The sequence below is a fragment of the Arachis duranensis genome, chromosome 4 (assembly GCF_000817695.3).
Source record: "Arachis duranensis cultivar V14167 chromosome 4, aradu.V14167.gnm2.J7QH, whole genome shotgun sequence".
In the NCBI taxonomy this organism is placed as follows: Eukaryota; Viridiplantae; Streptophyta; class Magnoliopsida; order Fabales; family Fabaceae; genus Arachis; species Arachis duranensis.
Genome location: NC_029775.3, coordinates 112,852,123 through 112,870,587, shown reverse-complemented (window position 1 = coordinate 112,870,587; position 18,465 = coordinate 112,852,123). Strand labels below are relative to the sequence as shown.

The 18,465-nt window shown below is 27.3% G+C and overlaps 1 protein-coding gene across 2 annotated transcripts; it reads right to left on the bottom strand.

Annotated features, from left to right (window-relative positions):
• Nucleotides 1-6,619: 6,619 nt before the first annotated feature.
• On the bottom strand, nt 6,620-9,607 carry LOC107486034 (transcription factor NAI1-like). Of its 2 annotated transcripts, none has more exons than XM_016106572.3 (4): nt 9,525-9,607; nt 8,871-9,380; nt 7,442-7,843; nt 6,620-6,826 (listed from the first exon to the last, which is right to left on the bottom strand). In XM_016106572.3, exons 1-4 carry the CDS (start codon nt 9,561-9,563, stop codon nt 6,734-6,736), a joined length of 1,044 nt encoding a protein of 347 aa, XP_015962058.3. In that variant the 5' UTR covers nt 9,564-9,607; the 3' UTR covers nt 6,620-6,733. The 2 variants fall into 2 exon arrangements, with proteins under 2 accessions (XP_015962058.3, XP_052117086.1); XM_052261126.1 differs by having other exon boundaries at nt 6,740-6,843.
• Between the last annotated feature and the right edge of the window lie 8,858 nt (nt 9,608-18,465).

Below are 18,465 nucleotides of genomic sequence, written 5' to 3'. Positions count from 1 at the left end.
ATATTCTTCTAATTATTAATAATTTAAATAGAATAATACCCTATAACTTATTTTTTTATTTATTTTAAGTAATTACTAATATTTTATTTTTCTAATTATTTTCTTGTCTTATTTATCATTCATGCTTCCGATCAAATACATTAATAAACAAGTAAACTAAATTAACTACCTTAATTATACTTGGACTATTCAACAATTTAACATAATCTTTTTAATTTGGGATTAAGTACTAACCATAGAAAATAGAAAGTTTAGAGTAATTTAGTATTATGAACATTAATTATGTGTTGTGAAATAACCTAAAATCATAATGTAATTTATTTTTAAAGAAATAATCAAGCATTATTGTTAATTATGAAATAAAAAACTTTTCATTGGATTGCCATGTGAATAAACTATTTATGCATAACGAGGGTCCTGAAATTTCATGAATCTTTCATCCATAGATACCAAATTTTACCGAAAAAACTTCAGCCACAATAATGCTCCAAGAGTCAATGCCTAATTTCTTAATAATATTCTCCTCTTTAATCCCTGAAATGTGAGTTTCAAGTAAGATACAAAATTTAAAGTTATATTTAACTCTGAGATCTTTAATAATGATGTGGAAGACTTTTGACAAGTTTCCTCTACCATTTAAAATAAAAATATTCATAATAACAAAGACAAAATAAAGAGAATCTTGAGAATAAAAATTCTCTATCCATAATTGAAGTAGTCAAATTTTTATAGTATTGGTAGACAAATTTATCTGCATCTCTTCCTTACTTAGAGAGTTTTTTTTTTATGGGTAGAGTAGCTCTTGTCCTTTGTGCACTTGTCTTGGTTGTTTTTCTCTAGTTCTAGAAGTTTGTCTTTTAAAGATCTCATATTATGAGCTATAGGACTCCTCCCATCATTTTAGCAATGATGAGTTTAGTTTAGTTGTCTAAACTACCATCCATTGAAATATACATTCCATCACGCTGGTTATTTTTGTATATTTTATAGTTTAATCTGCTAAACTAACTCCAATATTCTTTGTATTCTTTACATTCTTTTCCCAAATTTTCCTTGGTTCTTTGATTAGCAGCTAGCACGACATTTTTTTTCTTAAAATTTTGACTTAAAACTTCTTTTTTTGATCTGAAATGGTGACTCTATTTTGGTAGTATCTACCTTTGTTTCTTTGAAAATTTTAGTACTAACAAAATTTTTCTGTTTCACTATTTGATTGTTATTTGCATTACTATGTTTAATTTGTTAGAATCTCTCCTTAGATTTTCTCTCTTTTTTTTTTGTTCTTGAAGTCTTGGCCTGTTAAATATTAATTTTGGATTGCGATTCTTCTTTAGGCTGATACTATTTTTTTTTATCATTTATGACATTTAAGACCTCAAATATGATGGACTAATTTTTTTTTCGATCTATTTTATCTTCCCTGATTTTTGCTTATTTTTTCATTGTTGCCTCTTAATAACTATCCATGGTCCATACAGATTTTTTTCATTTGATTCAGGGATATTATTCTGATTTTGCGTGTTGTGAAAGTTACTGGTCACATTAAACATATTCTATGGAATAGAATTATCATTAGTAGAATTAACGACACCATGTGTGAATGCTGATCCAAATTCTTCGCCTTCTATTGATCCAGATTTTTCGCCTTTTATTTTTTCTTTCTCTTTTGTCCTTTATTTACTTTAGCTGTTGCTGGCTCCAATAATCAGAATGAGTTTTGTTCATAAAATTTTTATTACCAACACCTATAATCGTACTCTTTTTAGATAAATTTTTATTTTTTTTGGACAAACATTCACCTTATTTTGACTATAGTAATTGAAATAAATTAGATGTAGTCTCTTGTATACTAACATGAATTCTTTTTTCGAGACTGAAAAGGTTGGAACCAATTGGTTTAAAAAACATAAAGAGAATTGAAGACAGAAAATTAGAGAAGATGAATATGATAGTAATTATATACTCAAATCTCTGGTAAGAATTTTGTATTCTACAAAAGATTATTGAATAAATCTCTCGTAAATTAAACTAACATTTACTTGACATGTAAAGTGATATATTAGGTTCATATGAGTTTAAATTGAAAAATTATAAAAATGAGAAACTAGTATTCAATCGTTTATTATTATTATTGTTATTATTATTATACTCTCATATGCAACTTTTATATACAACTTTTCATAGTAAAATTATTCTTATATTAAATTACCTAAATTAAGAGAAGAAAATTGCATATTGAATTGAAAATAATTTCTCTAGTTACCATAGTTCATCATCAGATATGATTCTAATTAAATTTTTGGCATTTTGTATTGAAGAGAAGGAAGATAAAAAAAAATTGAGTCACTTTCAATAAACTCTGTCATATGTTTTTTTTAGGTCAATTTTGATAGCCATAAAATATTTTTTAACCTTCTTATTCCTCACAGAGTTAATAACTTTTTGTGCTACAAGAATGTTATTTGCACTTATCCTATTAGTCACAAAATTAGATTGAGTGTTGAATATGTACTAGACATAAAATATTTTAAATGACCAACAATAATCTTAGTAATGATTTTGTAACAAACATTACAAAGACTAATAGACCTAAAATGACTAAAATTTTTAGGAGAGTCTATTTTCAGAATTATAGAAATAAGAGTTTGGTTAACCGTATCAACGCTATTCGGGTCCTGAAACACCAAGATTGTTGGTAAAATTTAGTCGACAACCTATCATTCGTAGGAGCTTTCCAACTTCCCATATTAAAGATTGTTGTTTTCAATTTAGTTATAAACACGCATTTTTTTGCCAATTTTAATATAGTCATTCTCCTTTAGTCTAGAAAATATTTCTTAAACAAAAAATAGATATAATAACGTCATTAGTATAGAGATTTTTAAAGAAACCGACTCTCCAATCTTTAAGCATATCTATATCATTCAACCAAACCCCATTTTCAGACTTGATTTTCATGACTCTGTTCCTTTCGTGTTTTTTTATTGATTTTTTTATGAAAATATTTCGTATTCTTACTCGCGAAGTTGATGATATTGCATTGGGATATCTGCTGCCAATGCATTTTTGGATAGCAATAAACTCATGTTCTTTCCAAAGCTCTTTTTGGAGGTCTTTAAGAAAAAATTTTTGGCTTAAAGATACCTCTGTATTGATCCCTTCTAATCTTTTTAGGATCTGCTTCTTCTTTTTAAAGATATTCCTGATGATATCTTTATTTCACATTTTAATATTATTAATAAAGTTGACAATGTTCTATAAGAAATTATTGTTTTTATCCCAACTATTTTTCATCAGGTTGTTAAATTATTTGTGAAGGAACCAAGTGGCTAAAAATCTAAAAGGTCTCCACTTAGTTGCTAATAGTAGCTCTAAAATCTAGTAAAATAAGATGATCAAATTTTAATTTAGGAAGATGTCTAATTCCAACATCTAAGAATCTATTTGTAAACTTAAAATTACTTAAAAAATAATAAGTCTCTTTTCACTATTTTTTCATAGCATTGTTATGTAAAAGGAGGACTTGAAAATTTTAAATCTTTTAATTCATAGCAATTTAAATAATTAACAAACTTATGAATATCTTGAGAGAGATTATGAGAATTTTTCGAATTATTAAGAGAAAGGATAGAGTTAAAATCTCCTCTCAAGCACCAAGAACAATAAGATAAATCTCTTCAATGTTGTTCTATAATAAATTTTTATTTTCCACTTGGGGAATGCCATAAATCGCTTTAAAATTTTAAGGAATTTGACTTTTTCACTGTATTGCCATATGAATAAACTATTTATACATAATAAGGATCCTGATATTCCATGAATCTTTTATCCATAGACACCAAATTCCTCCAAAAAAATCTTCCGCCTCACTAATACTTCAAGAGTCAAAGCCTAATTTTCTAATAATATTCTCCACTTTAATCCCTAAAATGTGAGTTTTAAGTAAGATACAAAACTTAAAGTTATATTTAACTCTGAGATCTTTAATAATAGTGTGAAAGACTTTTGACGAGGCCCCTTTACAATTTCAAATGAAAATATTCATAACAGAAAAGATAAAATAAAGAGAATCCTAAGGCTAAAAATTCTCTATCTATAATCGAAGCAGTCAAGCTTCCATAATATTGGTAAACAAATCTATTTGCATCTCTTTTCTATTTGAGGGTTCTTCTTTATGGGTAGAGCTGTTCTCGTCTTTCGTGCACTCGTCTTAGTTGTTTTTCTCTGATTCTGGAAGTTTGTTTTTTAGAGACCTCATATAATGAGCTATAGGACCCCTTCTCATCGTTTTAGCAATGATGAGTTTAGTTTGGTTATCTAAACTGCCATCCATTGAAATGTACATCTTATTATGCTAGTTATTTTTGTATATTTCTTGGTTTAATCTGCTAAATTAACTCTAGTTATTTTTGTATATTTCTTGGTTTAATCTGCTAAATTAACTCAAATATTCTTTGTATTCTTCACATTTTTTTCCTGATACTCATTGATTTTTTTATTAGCAGTTAACATGACATTTTCTTCTTGAAATTTTGACTTAAAACTTCCTTCTTTGATCTGAAATGGTAATTATGCTTTGGTAATGTCAACTTCTTTTCCTTTAAAAATTTTAATATTAGTAAAATTTTTCTCTTTCACTTTTTAATTGTTATTTGTATTATTATTTTTAATTTGTTAGAATATTTTTTTAGATTTTCTTTTTTTTTGCTCTTGAAGTTTTGACCTGTTGAATATTAACTTTAGACTGCGATTCCTCTTTAGGCTGAGACTGTTTTTCTTCCTCATCATTTATGACATTTAAAACTTAAAATATGATGGAATAATTTTTTTTTTCGATCTGTTTTACCTCCCTTGATTTTCTTCCTTTAATTTAGGAATATTATTCCGATTTTGCATCTTGTGAAAGCTGCTGGTCGCATTAAGTATATTCTATAGAATAGAATTATCATTAATAGAATTAATGGCACCATATGTGAATGAGCTCCATTCATAGAATTCTAATTATCAACACCTATAATGGCATTCTCTTTAAATAAATTTTCATGATTTTTCTTTGGGCAAACATTCACCTTATTATAACTATATTTTCAGCAATTGAAACAAATTAGATATAACCTGTCATATACTAACATGAATTCTTTTTTCAAGACTGAGAAAGTTGGAACCAATTAATTTAAAAAGATAAAGATAATTGAAGACAGAAAAATAGAAAATATGAATGAGATAATAATTATATCCTTAAATCTCTAATAAGAATTTTATATTTTGCAAAAGATTATTGAATTAAATCTCTCATAAATTAAACTAACATTCGCTTAACACGTAAAATAATATATTAGGTTCAGATTAGTTCAAATTGAAAAACTATAAAACTAAGAAACTATTACACCACTTATTATTATTATTATTATTATTATTATTATTATTATAGAATATACTATACATTTTTTCTCTGATACTCATTGATTCTTTGATTAGCAGCTAACACGACATTTTTTTTTGAGATCTTAACTTAGAACTTTCTTTCTTGATCTAAAATGGTAGGTAGTGTTAACTTCTTTTTTTTTTGAAAATTTTAATATTAGCAAAATTTTTCTGTTTCACTATTTGATTGTTATTTGCATTATTATTTTTAATTTATTAAAATCTTTTTTTAAATTTTTTTTTTCTCTTGAAGTCTTGGCCACTTGGCCTGCTGAATATTAATTTTGGACTGCGATTTCTCTTTAGATTGAGATTATTTTTCTTCTTTATCATTTATGACATTTAAAACCTCAAATATAGTGAAATAATTTTCTTTCTTTTCGGTCTGTTTTACTTCCCCTAATTTTTTCTTATTTTTTTGTTGTTGCCTCTTAACAACCATCTATGGTCCATACAAATTTTTTTCCTTTAATTCAGGGATAATATTCTGATTTTGCGTCTCGTGAAAGCTGCTTGTCCCATTAAACATATTCTACAGAATAGAATTATCATTAACAGAATTAACGGCACCATGTGTGAATAGTAATCTAGATTCTTCGCCTTCTATTGATCCAGATTCTTCACCTTCTAATTTTTCTTTTGCTTTTTGTCCTTCATTTACGTCAGCTGTTACTAGCTCCGATCATCAGAATGAGTTTTGTTCATATAATTCTTATTACTAATATCTATAATCGCATCCTCTTTAAATAAATTTTTATAATTTTTCTTTAGACAAATATTCATCTAATATTTTCAGCAATTGAAACAAATTAGATATAGTTCCTCGTATATTAATATGATTTTTTTTTTAAACTGAAAAGGTTGGAACCAATTAATTTAAAAAGATAAAAAGAATTAAAAGACAGAGAATTAGAAAAAATGAATAAGATAGTAATTATATACTCAAATCTCTGGTAAAAATTTTGTATTTTACAAAAAATTATCAAATTAAATCTCTCATAAATTAAATTAACATCCGCTTAACATATAATATAAAATAATATATTAATTTCAGATTAGTTTAAATTAAAAACCTATAAGAATGAAAAACTATTATTCAACCAAAATAATAATAATAATAATAATAATTTAAAATAAAAAGACTTTTAGAATGTTATTTTACATTAAAAAAAAAAAAAGTTTATTGATAGCTAGATACAAGCTTACATTTAAATAAACAAAACAACACGACTGAATTTTTATTCTTTCTCTCTAATGACAAACAACACCACTGAATTTTTTATTTAATTTAATGCACTATCACAGGTCACTACCATGCATTATTGTTTGTCTCCATCAAATCTTCTCTGAGGCTTTTCACTAGTTCATCCATTGTCATGCTGAATTTGCCACCATTATCCATCTGCATCATACCTAATACTTTTAGAATTTGGAATTTATGTATTAATTAATTTTGCATTTAAGCTTTTGATGAGAAAAACACCATTTGTAGTAATGAAAGAGAATCCTGAAAAAGGGTACAAATTTAAATATAAAATTCTCTGAATAAACCAATCATCATAATATAACAGGGACAAAAGAAAATTAAATTAAAATAATGAAAGAGAGAGAAAAAAGTGAAATTGGGGGGCAATAATTATGCTAGTTATAGACAATAAATAGTGTTGGTATTGTAAATATATATACACGCATATTTCTATATATATTTTTATGTTTAGATAAATTTTGAAAATAGTCAAATATTTTAAAAATAAAAATCTATTTTCAACCTTTTTATTCTACAACATAAAAAAAAATCAAAATGTAAACAATTTATTTAAAAAAAAACATATGATACCACTAATCACTTCTCCAAAATAAAATATAGATAATATTATAAAATATAAATATAAATAAATTTTACGATTGAAACCAACGATTAAAATTATTAGAATATCGGTATTTTTGGAATGTTTAAATTTTTTTCAATATTATGTAACATAAATAAGATAGAAAATTGTGCTATTTAATTTCATACCTCAGCAACAATGGTAATTATTACGAGAGTAGAAGTCCCAAATGGTATCACACTGTTACTTGCTATAGAGAGATGAAGCTTGTCAAGAAAGGCATGTATTTTGAGCATTATTATGTTGTTTTTTTGCTTCTCACATTGGATTCTAATGAGAACTTCTTTTTCCATGACTTTTGCTTCAATCTCAAGTGATGATTCATTGAAACCACCACCACCATTGTTGTTATCTGATGTTATTTCACAGCTGATTGTGCTTTTATCTGTTGATAATGAGTCTTGTGATCTTCCTATGAATATTGCTGAATCTACTCTTCTATCTTTGATTTGGTTCTCCAACTCTTTCACTCGATCTTGAAGAATTTTTATGTAACTTAGAGATTCACGAATTACGTGAGCCTTGTCCATCTAATCATAATCAAACTTTATTAATTATCAACATTTTGTATTAAGGTTTATGTATCTTGTATCTTAAAAATAAACATTAAATTCTTAAATTAAATTTTTTTTTATTAAAAATATAAAAAATTTAAATTTTTAATATATTTATTTTATATTCATTAAATAAAAATATTTAAAAATTTTTATTAATAATAAACATATCATGTACTTTAAAGACTAGGGTCACATAATAACTAAACGCTTTTTATTATTATCGATCATAGTGTGTGATGGGAGAAGATATTCTAAATAAGAATATCATCAAACTTTTGTTTCGTATTTATATTTGGTCTCTGAGTTTTATAATCCTCAACCACATTAGTCCTATTATCAAATATCAAATTAAATTTTATCTCATAATTAGGTACTCGCCATTACAAAAAGAATTTAATAACAATATGACTACAGATAAAAACACATTAAAGTGTTCGATCATCTTAAAAATTACATATATATATTTTGTAATTTTTAAGATGATCGAACACTTTAAATAACAAATTTAAAATGTATAACAAGAAAAATGCTATATAATACTCCGAGTTAGAGAAAGAATGAGTATAATTATATATTATATATTATATATTATATATTATATATTATTGTCCTATATAATTATACTCCATGTATATCAAAATTAGCTGTTAATTATCAAGTATTAGCTATTTTGACATCTCATAAAATTCTTTTATTATATTATTATAAATAAAATTTGATTATTAGTCTATTGTAGATTTCAATATTCTACAACATTAAATTTGATTATTCTAGTAATAATTATTTAACTAAAAAAATATGTAAATTAATATATAAAAATATACATAAATATATTATTGTAACTGATTTTTTGTGCGTAACTTTCTGATTGCCCTAACAAAAATATAATATACGGTAAATAATAATCTTAATAGTTGACATACATGTCTTGAGAATAATAAATTAGTAATAAACTAATTAAGAGAAAAAAAAAAGTGAAATAATAATGAAGAACACTAACCTTCTTCAAGCCAGGTATAGTGGCTGAAAGTTGGATGATGCTTCTTGTTAGGTCTTGCCTCCTTTTCCTCTCAGCTATTATGTGATCTACTGTCTTTCCTTTGCGCTTTTTTGTTGTTCCACCTTCATCATTTTTATTCATACTTGCTTCAAATAATTCAAACCCATCATCACCTCTACTTCTTCCTTTAAATGAATTAGGCTCAAATGATAATAGATAGGTAGAAGAACTAGAATTGGAGCTTTTACTTTTTTGCACTCTTGTGTCTTCAAATGATACACTACTGTTATTGTTATTGGGGCTTGTGTCACAATTATTAGGATCATTATTATTATAACTATTATTGTTATTATTATTGGGGGAAGAATAATAATAATGTTCGCTACTTTCTGGTGATGAGAAATCTGGTCGGCCATTAAAGATTTTCATTAGGAACTCTTGCTCTTCATTCAATGAGTAGTTGTTCATGATGATCGTATCATCATTTTCTTCTTCTTCTTCTTCCATTCCCTGGATAAAAAAAAAAGAAATATATATACAAATTAAAGGACAATAATTTGTTCATTAAGATAACTGATGATATATGCTAGCTAATGATGATAATTAAAGGTATATGATGATATAAGATATGATCATATGAGAGTGATAAAATACCAGATGTCGAGAAATCCAACTCTTGAATAAATTCTCCATTCTGCAGTTGTTGATGAAATTAATGTGCCCAATGAAACTTATATAGAGAAATCTAATTTCCATTGGAGGTTTGAGAAATAATAAAAATATTTAGTTAACTTGTATCGCATATTTCAAGAGTATAATAATAGAATTTTTTATTTTTTTTGTTGTATTTAATTAGAAATAATATAAAAAAAAGGGAAGAAACTACCAAAATCATGCTAATAATAAATAAGCTCTTGAAAAATTAAAAAATACGATAAAAAGAATTAGATATTAAATATATATTTTAAATAATGACTGTAGAGATCAAATTTTGATACAAATTTTTGTAATTATTGTTAGAAAAATAAAAAAATTATTTTTAAAATTTGATATTTTTTGTCAAATGTCTATTTTTTTTGCATATTTTAAATATTTATTTAAATATTACCATAAAAATTTAATTTAATTAGATAAGCTGTGGTTACAAAAAATATGATATTTGTTGATTTTTTTATCGTATTTTCAAATCATTTAAGGGTGGTATTAATAACATCTTTTAAAAATTTTTTTGTCAGCGACTAAATTTTTTGGATACCCAATTAGTAGTTAAAATATTTTTTAAATGTTTTTAATAACATATTTATTTAGTGTTCTTAATTAAAATGTGCATTTAAGACCCGTGTTAGTAAGATCCATAATAAAAAATCATCCAATAATTAATTATTAAAAAAATTTTGTATACGTAGAAGTTAATTATTAGCTGATTTTTATTAACTTCCCATATTTATCCTTTTTGGCTAATACTAATTAAAAGCGAATAAAATTAAAATCATTCGTGACAATAATGAAAATTTTAATTTGAATAAAAAGCAAGAAAATTGAGATGTTTAAATAACATACCTTAAGAATAATAGACAAGATATACCTCCTTTTGTTTTTATATTAAAACTCTAAAAGCAAATACGAACTGATTTCCAGAAAGTATTCTAGTAGTGAAAAGCAGAAGAAACATTGAGATGTTTAAATAACGTGTTTTAGAAATAATAAAATAAGATAAGATATGGTCAATGCCCAGTGATAAGATTTTTCCAGGTGAATAAGATTGTTGGCTGAAGCACTATTCTACTTTCAACAAAATAATCACTAAAATTTGTTTAGCATTTGTTTTGAGGTTCGGAAACGAAACTGAGATACTAATAAAATTTAATATTATATTTATTAGTTTAGAGATTGATATTAAAATTTTAATTTTTATTTTAAATTTAATTTTTAGTATTTTAGTATCTCTAAAAAATAAAAATATAGAGGACTAAAATTTTTAGAGATAGAGACTGAAATTTTAATAATATTTTATATTTAAAATATTTTTATTTTAATTAATTAATTCCAACTTTAATACAAATTAAATTAAAATTTTATTCTTATTTTTATCTCTATCTTCCACTTTACACCAAACATAATCTTAAAACTTATTTCAATATCTGTCTCTCTCGTCTGAGTCTCTCGTTCAAATGCTACCTAAATGAAATATAAGCATTTATGACTTTCTAAAGATAATAATTTATTAATTTTGAAGTTTTATCTTGAAATACCTTTTATGAAATTTTGAAAATCATAAGTGTCTTTTTCTTCATAAAACAAATGTTTACACAAAAAATTAACTATAATATATTTATATATAAATAAATATCTTGTTTAATTTATTTTTAATATATATTTTATATTATTTAACATATCTACAAATGATAATTTAATAGTTGATTTTTAGTATATTCATACAATAATTTTTTTTTCATTCAAAAATTATTTTCTTGATTTTTCAATGCTTATATATTTAAAATTATGGATACAAGCTAATTAAGTGATCCAGGAAAAAAATTTATAGATTGCCTCAAGTAATATTTGGACCGTACAAATTAACCTCAATAATTTTAACCTAATATGTTGAGGCTGCTTTATGTCTAATCATAACTTTTCCGGACAAATCTCTACTGATTTTATTTGTGCTCTCATTATTGGAGCTGGTTAGGTAACTTAAAAAATAAAGAAATAATTTCACATGGTAATACGACAGAGCTTAATTTCTCCTGATTTAAACGTTTATGTTGATTATTGTAGCAGGAAAGAGAATGAATACTCTATAGGAAGCATTTCAAGTGCACCGAGAGTACCGGTGCACCAGTTGTTTTAACCGTTGATCTGAATTAATTAATTCAGATCAACGGTTAAAATAACTGGTGCACTGGTACTCCCCGGTGCACTTGAAATGTTTCCTGCTCTATATATAGTGTCGTTAATAATGACTAATTTCACACTAAAAAAATTCTCTAAAATAATAAAAAGAAATAATATACATACATGATTCCCTCTTTAATTTTTTATACAATTATTCTATATGTACGTATAAAAACAATCACCAAATTAGTTATTCGTATAAAATATATATTAAAAATAAATAATTAAAAATAAATAAAATAATATATATTTATAAATAAATATGTAATAATTAATTTAATAACTAATTTTTTATCCGCACATAATAATTTTGTTTTTCTTAAGTAATAATAGTTGTCCAACTTAATTGTTAGTACAATGTATTTATACACCACTATGATGAAGACATGGAAAATAAAAATACAAGAAATAAACTTGAAGCTCTGGGCATATATAAACAACAATGATGTACAAACACATGAAAATAGGCTTAGAAATAGATATCATATATTTCATTATTAATTTTAGATTATGAGATAAGAAATATTTTAATACTTCTTAATTAAAAGTAGAAACAAAGAATATTCGTCTGTATTTTATGTCTCTGTCTGTCTTGGAAATATTATCTAAACACATTCTTAATGTGATGTGATACCAGATGTGTGAGAATATTTGAGGTAAGAATAAAACAAAACAAGATAATTAAATTATTCAATGGACATAATGCAGTTTAGAGATAAAGAATGGGGAGAAATTTTTCTAAAATTTAGTTGGATAAAAATAGAAATTGACAATAGTTATTTCGAATTTTACATGAGTTCTATAAACAAAAGGAAAGGAGGTTCTTGCATTCGCAATAATTAGCATAAAAGGTACTTCTATTTTGATTCATAATGAATCAAATAAACAAATTTTATAGGGTTTTAGATTATCAAACTTTCTTACTTAATAAAGTAGTTTTTAGGTATAGTTTTATTATGATTTTTTTTCATACAAATTTTTATAAATTTAAGTCCCAATAACTTAACTTAGATTAAATCATAATAGTACTGAATTAGTATTGCACTAGTTACTTACGGAATAATAGCTATCATCAACATGGTGTTAGCTCAATTATGAGGATGAGCTTATGCTATTTGGTGTGTTTGGACTTTGGATTGGCCACCCAAACCTCCATTTTTTTTTACAGAATCCATTTGCATTATGAAAAATAGGGAAAAAATATAAATGGTACAAAGGATTTGGTGACAAACATTAATATGAAATATTTTTAGCATTTAATGTAAAATTTAACCACATTTTCTAAAAATCCGCTCTTATGTCAACTTATCAATATCACATACCCGTGCACGCGCATACATATATATCGAAAATTTTTAGTAATAAAAAAAAGATAAAATATTGCTTTTGTTTTTGATGTTTGTAAAAAATATCAAAGTACCTCCAAATTTTAATTTGTATCAATTTTATTCCTCAAATTTTCGAATAGTAACAATTTTATTCCGGACTCCTATGAACGTTAAAATTGAAAACAAACGTTAGTTGCCTAGCAGTCTAACTTTTATGACGTGGCCTGTAATGGCTGATTAGGATAATAGAAATTATTTTTATTTTATATTTTTTTTTAAATAAAGCATATAAAAAACCAAAATATAAAAGTCCGAATATGAACCCTAATAAGTAATAACCCCATTTGCATCTTTCTTCTTCTCCTAAAACAAGAAACCGAATCCCAAACTATAGCTTGTAAGAGTTCAACATTATCACAAAAAAGTAGGCGACGACAAACACTTACGTGGAATTGTGGGGAATTTCTTGTCCTAAGATAGTCGAAGACAGTAGAAAATCCAGGATGCAGATTTTAGGGTTATATATACTATTATGTAAATGTTCAATTTATATTTTGATATAGGCTTATGGAACTCTTCAAGTTCTTGGCGTTTATGTTGCAGATTGGGAAAAGATGCACTTTCTTTGTTTGGCAAATGGTGAAATAGCAATCCAAGATGCTGAGTTGCTAGACTGAAAATAAAGATTTCTAATTTGAAGGCCAAATTGTTTTATGTAAAATGCAAAGGGTAATGCTAGGGAGCCAATGACCTAAGCGTACAATGTATATAATGGGCTAAATCTTTGGTCTATGAATAAAATGAACATCACACATACTATCCAGAATAACTATCTGGATACCAGGGATAATAATCACTCATCCTAAAAACTTAAGTTTATTTTGGACCACCCGAACCCGCGGGTATCCACCCCACTCCTACCTGTTCGGGGCGGGTGCGGGGCGGGTTCTTGGGAGGGGTGGGGCGGGGTCGGGTTTAGGTAATACCCGCCCCTACTCGCCCTGCTATATATATAATTTAATATATAATATGTATAATATATGTAAAATAATTAGTAAATGATTAATAATATTGTATCATATTTAAATTTTTACTTTAATTTATGTTATGTATATGATGATAGTTATATAAATTTGAAATTTAATTTTATTTATTAGATTTTAATAATTATAGGGGCGGGACGGGTTAGGGTTCAGCGTTTTACTACCCGCGGGTAGAAGCGGGGCGGGTTCTATGCGGGTTGGTGTACGGCGGGGCGGGGTCAGGTAGAGCAAAAACCCGCCCCTATCCGCCCCGTTGCCACCCCTACATGTCATGAACCCACTCATGCCAAAAACATAACCTGACAGGACAATGTAACACTAATGGTCATATCTCTAATACTTTCTAAATCTGTATTGTACACATTGTACGTTTAGGCCATTGGCTCCCTATACTTTCTCAAATGGAAATTATCGATTGCTACAACTCTTGCTATATTAGGATGGAGCATGGTCTTTTTTGTGTGTTATTCATGGGGTAAGGTTGGAACTAATAAAACTGAGATATTAACATTGAGAAAGATGGCAGGCGTAGTTTAGCAGAGAAATGTAAGTAATTGTGACTAAAATCTCAAAGTGGTCCTTAAGATTGGGTGAGTTACCCATAATTGTCCTTAACTTTCAAAATTCCCTAATGGTATCCCTCACATTCAGCTCCGGGACCCATAGTCATCCTACGACTCTTTCCGGCGCACAGTCAGCAAACGGAGTAATGATCTGGCACCTCTCATGCCATGCTGGAGCCAGCAACGGCTAGTTGACGTGGCAAATCTTAATTTTTTATCCAATGTAGTCCTGGTCCCATTAAAATCCTAGAAGGTAAGAATGATTATTATATGCAGTATCTCTTCTTTCCTTTTCCTTCGTCCCATAATTGTGGTCCACCATAATTGTTGTTCCGGTGGCCTAGGGCCTCTCGAAGTGGAGACGCTGTTCTGGAAGGCGAACGTTGACAAGCCGTTCTCAATGGAGTATGCGAACAACATGTCGGGCTCGGCGTTCAGCTGGAAATGCAGGGAGGAGTGTGCGGCGGCGCTAGCGGAGTCGGCATGGAATATGAGGGAGATTTTAAGGGCAAATGGTTCGTTGTTGAGGTTCATGAAGGAGGAGATACATGGTGTTACTTCTCCTATGGTGTATTAGACTATGTTGTTCAGCTGGTTCACTTGGCATGTTGAGGACCATGACATCCATAGCTTGAATTACCTTCACATGGGTTCTGGGAAGACCTGGTATGGCGTGCCGAGAGATGCAACCGTGGCATTCGAAGATGTTGTTAGGGTTCATGGATATGACTCTGAGATTAATTCTCTTGGTGAGTTTTCTTCACTTTTTACAAGGGATAACAGAGTGTTTTTGTTTTTGGACTTTAGATTTCAATTTGCATTGTTAATATCCCCAACTCCCAAATTTTAGCTCCAAGTATGCAATTTGAGCTTCGAGCTTCCAATTTAGGTCAACATGTTCAGCAAAATCAAGTTGAATTGTTATAGTTTTGGCCAGAAGTGAAGTTAGGGTTTAGTTAGCTTTCTGATGGACCAAAGCATAGTTTGTTAATTGAAGCAAGCAAAATTCTATGCAAGCAAAATTATATGGGACGAATGAGAAGGGAAGAAGAGATATTGCATATAATAATCATTCTTACCTTCTAGGGTTTTAATGGGATCAGGACCACGTTGGGTAAAAAATTAAGATTTGTCACGTCAACCAGCTGTTACTGGCTCCAGCATAGCATGGGAGGTGACAGATCATTACTCCGTTTGCTGACTGTACGCCGGAAAGGGTCGTAGGATAACTATGGGTCCCGAAGCTGAATGTGAGGGATACCATTAGAAAATTTTAAAAGTCAAGGACAATTATGGGTAACTCGCCCAATCTCAAGGGCCACTTTGGGATTTTAGTCAAGTAATTGTAGTGAAAATAGTAAACTGAATTATGTTTCATCTATGTACTCAAGTCAAAGACTTTGCAATGTTTCAAAGTTTTATTAATGTTTAAAAGTACCCTTGATTGCCTCTTTAAAAATTAGGCTCGAACATGTCATTTTATTCCTGTGTTATGTGTTTTGTACTACATAATACATAAACATTTAGGACCCGTTTGAAAACTTTAGAAATATTTTTTTTAACTTTTGACTTATGAAAAGTAGTAGATTTAATGTCGGATACAATTTTTAAAACCAAATTGCAACTTTCTAAGAAACTATTTAGGAGTTTATAGAGAAGTTAAAAAAATGACTTCTCTCATAATACTTTTACTTTTTATCACATTTCTATAAAATAAGCACTTTTAGAGTTAAAAATACAAACACAAAATAACTTATTTATAAGTTACTTTTAACAGAGTCATTTATTATTTAAATTATTTTATCAAAAAGAACTTAATTAAGTTGGTTACTCAAATTGGATCTTAATGCAAAAAATTCAAACTCAATATAAGGGAAACATTTTCGCTTCAAATCTTTTTCAAAGGTGGCATAATATAGTCCTGCCTAGTTAGCATATTTCCAATAACAAATTAAGAGGGATAAACCCAATTCAAAATACAAAAACATAACAAAACGCTGGTCTTAAAAGCACAAGACGTCGGTCAGCCATTACGAACGTCAGAGAAGTCAGACTGCTAGGTCACTAAGGTAGCATTTGTTTTCAGAGACAGAACACAAAGATATGGACAGTATATATTTAAAATGTATTTAAAAAGAGAGACATGGACACGGAACATATCGACTCCGAGACAGTTTTTTAGATTTTTGTATTCACTCTTTTACTAAGGACAATGATGAACACGGGATTTAGAAGAGTGGACACGGATTTTTTTATAAATTTTGTTTTCCTTTTTATCCATAGATATTTTTATTATTCCACTATTATCCCTTCTTATTTTTTCTATAATTAGTCTTGAAACTTTTGAAAAATAAATATTATTAAAAGTAAAATTGATCTTTTAAAATGCTAAAAAATACTTTATAAATTATAATTGATTTTATATAATTTAAAGAAAAATCAGTCTTTAGATTAAAAAAATTGGTTTTCTAAATAAAAATAAATTTTTATGTGAAAAACTAATTTTTTTCATGTAAAAACCAATTCTTTTTTAAAATTGGTTTTTTATTTAAAATTAATTTGGTATATTAAACTAAACAAAATTTTTTATTAATCAAACTCCGATCTATTTTTTTATTAATCTTAACCATATGTATTCCTATATATTAATAATAAATTTAAAAATAAAATAAATATATTTATAATTTTTATTTTAATATAAATACTATTATATATTTTTTATTAAAATTTTTTGTCTCTTCAAACGTTTTTTTAAGTTTCGTCTGTACTCCTACGTACTCTCATTTTTTATTAAATTAGTTTGTACTTGATGTAGAAAATTTGGAATCATATGGTTATTATAGTCATTTCATATAATATTTTAGTCTTGTCCATGTGTATCCAAACATAATACTGAACATTACATTAGTGTCTGTCTCTGTCAACAAAAGCAGCATAGCAGCCTAACATCTGTTTCAATTTTATCGCTGATATAAACCAGAGGAGTAGAATTGTTACTGTTCAAAAACTTAAGGGATAAAATTGATACAAATTCAAAACTTGGGGGTACTTTTGATACTTTTTAAAATTGATACAAATTCAAAACTTGGGGGTACTTTTGATACTTTTTACAAACATTAAGGACAAAAACAATATTTTACCAAAAAAAAACCAAAATTTATTTTATTTAGCATTTATTAATTCTAGCAACAATTATTGAATGCTAAATAAAACAAATTCTGATTTATTTATTTTTCTTTTGGCCTCCTAGCATTACCTATGGATGAATTTTTTATATCATTTTCAATGGGTTTTGAAATCAAAATCTATGCTTGCCAAAGTAACTCTGGATTACTTTCATTGGTATTTTTACATTAAGACTTAGATAATTTTGTACTACTTATTTTCACATTATTTCATTGGTGTTTTCATCTATTATTAATTTTAACCCATAAACACAGCCTTAAAAGGTTAAAATCTAAAGGAAGCTATCTGCTTTACAAGTCTACAATGTTAGTTCAGGAAGAAAGGAACTCCATTCAAGAAAGTTTCCACAGTAACTTGTTCCAAACTTTCTACTAGAGTAAATTACACCAACCTTTCTTGAAATTAGGTGATATCACACATGATAGCACTCAACTTGTAGAAGTATACACTAATTTGCCTGGGATTTAAGTTATATGATACTCAGCACCCTTGCATTTATAGCATAAGACAATAACCTCTCTAGGGGTTAGTGTAAGCATTAGAAATCAAACGGTCCTGTGTGTAATATCACCTAACTTAG